The following is a 6,000-nucleotide window of genomic DNA, read 5'->3' on the forward strand; positions in this document are numbered from 1 at the left end:
CTTTCTTCCTTAGTAGAAATAGAGAATGTCTGGATACCATTCTATTCTAACAACCTTTAACTAGAATGATTAAGGGCAGATCATTTAGGAATGTGGTTTAATAGAGTTTTTGCCATTAACTAATTGTGTGGCAATGGGCATGTCTGTGTACCCCAGTTTCCAACAAAGCGACTTACCTAACCATGAAGAATTTTTTGAGTACAACATAAGTTGACATGTGTAAAAATGTTCAGAAAGTGCTTTACAAATTCAGGATACTATTATTTATGTGATTCCTGGGAAATTATTCATTATAATAATACTAGAGACCTAGTGCATGAAATTTGTACACTGGTAGGGTCCCTAGAGGCTGCTGTCCAGGAACTCCTTTCCTTCCCCCGGCTAGCCCCGCCCCCTGGTCAAACTCCCAGATGACCTCCTGGTCGAGGGGACAATTTGCAAACTATGCTTTTATTATATAGGACTAGAGGCCTCGTGCACAAATTCGTGCCAGGGGTGGTGGTGGGAGGGTTCCCGTTGGCCGGGTGGGGGGAAGGGACTGCAGGAGGTTGGCCAGCCAGGGGGAGGATCACGGGAGCTTAGCTGCTGGCCCCAAGGAGAGAGCCAGCCCTTGACCCCCCTGGGAAAAAGGCCACATCCGCCACCACCCACCCCCAATTCCCTGCCGCAGCCCAGGGCCTCAGGAGAGGAGGCAACGGTCACCCAGCTTGGTGCGGAAGAAATGGACACCGGCTGCCATCGGCGCCCCGCCACCACGCAGTTTCCCGCCTCCCCTCCTCCTCCTTCCCTCTCTGCCACAGTGGCGGCAGGAAAAGATGGAAGCAAAACAAACCCTTGTGTCAAAGGCTGACTTTCAATAGATCACAGTGAGGAAGCTGCTCTGCTATATATGAAAGCCCAGCCCAGAAGCAGGTCTCTACCAATGGTTTAGCACCAGGGGCCAGTGGGGGTCTGCTAGCCGAGGGGAGGGGCCACAGGAGTCTGGCTGTGGGAGCGCACTGACCACCAGGGGGCAGCTCCTGTGTTGAGTGTTGCACCCCCTGGTGGTCAGTGTGTGTCATAGCAACTGGCCGACCAGTCATTACAGTTGTTCAGTCATAACGGTCGCTTAGGCTTTTATATACACTGAGTAGCCAGATTATTATGACCACCTGACGTTTGTAGGCAAGTTAGCTATAATTTCATGCTGAAATTGCTAGAGGGCCAGACCATTCTAAATAGGGAAGCAGGTTGTTTACCACAACAGAAGTGATTTTTTTTCTGAAGATATGGGTAAACAACGCGATTTAATAGCCTTTGAACGTGGGATATATTTGAACGTGAGTGGCCAGATTATTATGACCCATCAGTACTTCGTTGGGCCACATTTTGCCTTTAATACTGCGGTTATTCTTCTTGGCATTGACTCCACAAGATGTTGAAAGGTGAGGCGAGGAATCTGACACCTGCCTGATGAATAGCACTGTTCAGTTCTGTGAGATTTGATGGTTGTGGAACCAGCTGCCTGATGGCTCTTTTAACTTCGTCCCACAAATGCTCAATTGGATTGAGATCTGGTGATTGTGGGGGCCACCTAAGCAAGGTAAAGTCTCCTTCATGTTCTTGAAACCACTCCTGCACAATATGAGCACCGTGGCATGGCGCATTGTCTTGTTGGAAGAAGCCATCTCCGTTGGGATACGCCATCAACATGATAGGATGAATTTGATCAGCAACGATACTTAGGTATGTTGTGCTATTCAGACGTTGTTCCACACAAATTAAAAGGCCCAAATCGTGCCAGGAAAACATGCCTCAAACCATAACACTGCCCCCACCTGCTTGAAGGGTTGTACTCATGCATGTGGGGTACATGCTTTCATGCTGTTTCTGCCAAATTCTCACTCTGCCATCTGCATGATGCAACTGGAAACGTGATTCATCAGACCACATGACTTTTTTCCAATGCTCGACTGTCCAATCCTTGTGTTCCTGTGCGAATTGGAGATGTTTTATCTTGGTAACTGCAGACAGCAAAGGTGTTCGAACAGGCCTTCAGCTTCCATATCCCATAAGATGCAGTGTACAGCTAATTTGCCTACAAACGTCAGGTGGTCATAATAATCTGGCCACTCTGTGTGTGTGTGTGTGTGTGTGTGTGTGTGTGTATATCTCCTACGTTCAAAGGCTGTTAAATCGCATTGTTTGCCCATATCTTTAGAAAAAAATCACTTCTGTCTTGGTAAACAACCTGCTTCCCTATTTATAATGGTCTGGCCCTCTAGCAACTTCAGCGCGAAATTATAGCTAATTTGCCTGCAAACGTCAGGTGGTCCTAATAATCTGGCCACTCAGTGTATATAGATTTCTGCCTATTTATTTTGCTGGGAAATGAAAGTTTTCTGGGCCAGTTATGTGAGTGCTTTAGGTTAATCATTTCATACTAATTCTTCCATTCTTGCTTAATTCCTTGCTCTTAAGGCTGCTGTTGCTCTTTCTCTCTACTTAGTTTACTTTCTTTAAAGGTTGGAGGTAAAGTTAATCAGCTTTTCTCCTGCAGTCTATCAGCTATTATCTGCTTTCCTTTCCATTTAATACAGGGACAGAATGTTTCTTTATCTTTCTGTCAATATATTTTCACATTTTTTTTTATTTTCTTTGTAGATATTTTCAGATATCAGAATAGTGGAAAATATGCTGGTTTGAGAATTATGTATGGACCTGGGTTCCAGCGTCAGTTTTTCACTGATAATGCAACCATAGGCAAATCACTTAAACCCCCCTCCAACCTTTCATTTACTTTTTAAAATGAAGAAAATATTTTTGTCTCATTCTAACATATTTTTCTATTCTAATCATGTTCTATACTTCTAAATGTATGTCTCACATTTTTATTATTTCTTTGTGCTTCTCAATTTGTCTCCCTAATCTTACTGGTTATTTCATATGGTTTACAACTAGACTTTCTTCTTATATTTACATTTGTTAATTGAGATCTACAGTCTTTTATCAGAAAGCATTAGGGCAGGAAATGTTTCAGAATTTTGTAATATTCTAATTTTAGAAAGATATTATGGTTATCTTAATACTTGTTTCATAACACCAAAATCAGACACATTAACACTGATATTTCTGCTACAGAGTGCATGACTAGTCACCCTAAATGGCATATGTGAAGGCTATAAATAGTCATATATCCTTCAGGTTAGATTTATCAGCAAATGAGTTTTGGCCCAGACTTTAAAAACAAAACTTGGTTTTCAGAACTACTTTGATTTTAGAATTGTGGATTCTGAGCCACTCTTCCCATATTGCCTTTCTGAGCTTATTGAAAACTTTGAGTTCTAGTAATTCACTTTTCTGGGTTCTTTTTCTTAGAATCCAGAACCAGTGTTTGATTGTTTTCATATAAGGTTGCCTTTGCCTTTAGATACCCTCCTAACTTTCCTGTTTGTGAGATCAGGACAGTGCCTTCCTAAGAAATGTGCTGTTTCCTAGAGAATCCCAACCCAATTCGTAAAGCCAAGTCACAGGGCACTGAATTTGCTGACCCCCATAATTTTTGCCTCTTGTAACTTTGCTGCTATATCTGGTCATGCCACAAGATGGTGCCCAAATAGCAGCGAATTTCTCTTTCTCACATGTACAAGTGCCAGTCAACTTCCTGACAAAGTTCTTTGCCCTTAAAGTACAGTCAGATATTTTAGTACAGGAATTTTATAAGAGGTTTGGCTGATTTGGAAAAGATATGAATAGCAAATGTTAACTCTAAACTCACCTTGTTTTCCATAATCCCCCTGGTTTATGACTTGAGAAATCTTTACAGACATTATCTGAAATAATAGCCCTTGGGAAGAAGAAGTTAGACTTGTCATCTACATTTTATGGTGTCAAGATAAATGGCAAGCCATGAAATTAGAACTGGTATTATGTCACCTAATGAAGTGCTTGGGCCACTTCATTCATGTGTGGTCTGTATTTTACCCATTTTGGTGAAATTGTTAAATAAAACTAGGGTTTTATGTTAAAAATTAAAGATGGATTGCCCAGATATGTGCATTTTTTGTTTTTAGAAATAGTCCTTAGTTTTCCTCCATGATGTGTGGCCATTTTTCCATTTTGGAATTGTATATCCCAGAAGATTTCTGGTTCCTGAAAGTGCTCTGAAAATACTGAAATTCAGTTTGCCTCTGAAATATTTTTTCTGTAAGATTGTAATAAGATGTAACTAATGCCCAGGGCCTACCACCCCCATTTGAGCAAGAAGTTGGAAGAAGATTATTGAAATATATGGAAAGATCAGTAAACTGGGACTAATGGGCAATTATATGGAAGCACTAACACAGTTGAGAAATAGAATTAAAATAAATATATTATCAGCAAGACTAGAATCTGGGTCCTACTAGATTTCTGACTTACTCCATATACTTTTTATTTCTCTTAGCTCCAGATCTTTCTCTTTCTATTAAATAGTAATAGTAATAGTAACATTTCCATTTAACCAACTACTTGGAAAGTTAAAGATATTAACTATCCAGTTAGAGAAGACCAGGAAATGCAGCTCTCTCTTGATTAGTTTGCTTTGTAATTGGGATTAAGGGAAAGACACTGGTTATATGACATATACTGCCACTTTTAACACTGCCCTAATTTACAGAAAGAAAACGGTTGGAAGCCAAGCAGCGAGAAGACATCTGGGAAGGCAGAGACCAATCTGCGGTTTGAACATCACTCAATGGAAAGGATAATTCCATGAATTCAGAAAATATTTCCATACTCTTCAGATAAGAAGATCCTTCCAGAGCTCTGTGTACATGCAAATGTGCATGTTAATGAAAGGAAGGGATAAAGTGATCAAGACAAGGACTGACTGGTGTAGAAAGAAGATAGACTCCTGTCTCTCTTCAGTTCTTGGGAATCACCTTATTGTGTTGGGCAAAGAAGGGAGCAATCAGCTAGTAAGAAACTTGGAAAATAGGACTTCCAGGAGTCCTCTGGACAGGAAAAGTCATGTTAGCATGGGTCACACAGGATGTTTTAAGCAAATACGAAGCAGAGGATTTAAACCTGTGATGATGGGAGATTTAGGCCCTGCAAAACCAGGGTGATGGTTAGTACCTCACAGAGCTGAGAACAGCAGTATTGAAGGGGAAGGGAGGGAGCAGTGTCTGGTATACTTGGGATTCACAGAATCTACACTTCCAGTTCCAGAACTCCCATATTGGTGAACTGCAGCAGATGAGGGTATTTGGACTCCAGAGTTTGTACTGAGAAGCTGAGTGCCTGGGGCTTCTCCAGCTGCACAGCAGCCAGGGACATGCCAGCTTCATTCCCCATAGGAAGCCTGTCTTGGGAGCTGTATTCTAGTTCCAGCTTGAGAAGTCTATCATGTTGTAAGAGGGAGACATTAAAGTCCATTTTATGACCTAGATCACTCTGGTATTTGTCAATTTTGTCATTCCCATAAAGAAATTGGTAAGCTGCTCTCCTCATCTTTATCCCTTATAACGCTGTGTGTGGGTTCAGTGGATCTCTTGATTTTATTGTATCCATGAGCAGAGAGATGATCATCTCTCTGCCCCAGAGTAGACTATAAACGTGCCTCTCCTGGGATTGGTATGTGGCAGTTCCTTTTCCCTTCTTGCCCTCTGTGCACCCAGACTCCAGCCTCTTGCTTTTTCCCCATTTCTGTCAAATCTTAACATCCTGCAGAAAATACCTGGCATGCAGCATGTTCTTGGTATGATCTTCTCAGCCTGTGCCAGAGGCACTTGGCAGGCAGTACCAGACTGTCCATTACAATGAAAAACAGCCAGAATAAAACAAACACCTCTGGGCAGTGAGAGATTTCCTCCTAAAGGACATGGACAGGTCAGAGCTGTCACCTCAGGCTTTATCCATTTTATATCTGCATTCCCAGTGTTTTGGGAGAGTAGTGCACTGAAGAAATGATAGTGCTAGACCTTAAGATGCTGAGTAGCAAGAAGTAGTGTTTCGTTGTGCTTTTAACTAAGGCATTAG

General features: G+C 41.8%; 1 protein-coding gene across 2 annotated transcripts in view; it reads left to right on the plus strand.

The window, feature by feature from the left end:
- The window catches only part of R3HCC1L (R3H domain and coiled-coil containing 1 like), a 72,195-nt gene extending 66,787 nt beyond the window's left edge, over window positions 1-5,408 (plus strand). For both annotated transcript variants that reach the window (XM_081105280.1, XM_081105279.1), the window contains one exon: window positions 4,637-5,408. In XM_081105280.1, the coding sequence (XP_080961406.1) occupies window positions 4,637-4,704 (68 nt within the window). In that variant the 3' untranslated portion in view covers window positions 4,705-5,408. The remainder of the gene's footprint in view (window positions 1-4,636) is intronic.
- The last annotated feature ends 592 nt before the right edge of the window (window positions 5,409-6,000 follow it).

This window comes from Myotis nattereri (assembly GCF_964212035.1).
Source record: "Myotis nattereri genome assembly, chromosome: 13".
NCBI lineage: Eukaryota > Metazoa > Chordata > Mammalia > Chiroptera > Vespertilionidae > Myotis > Myotis nattereri.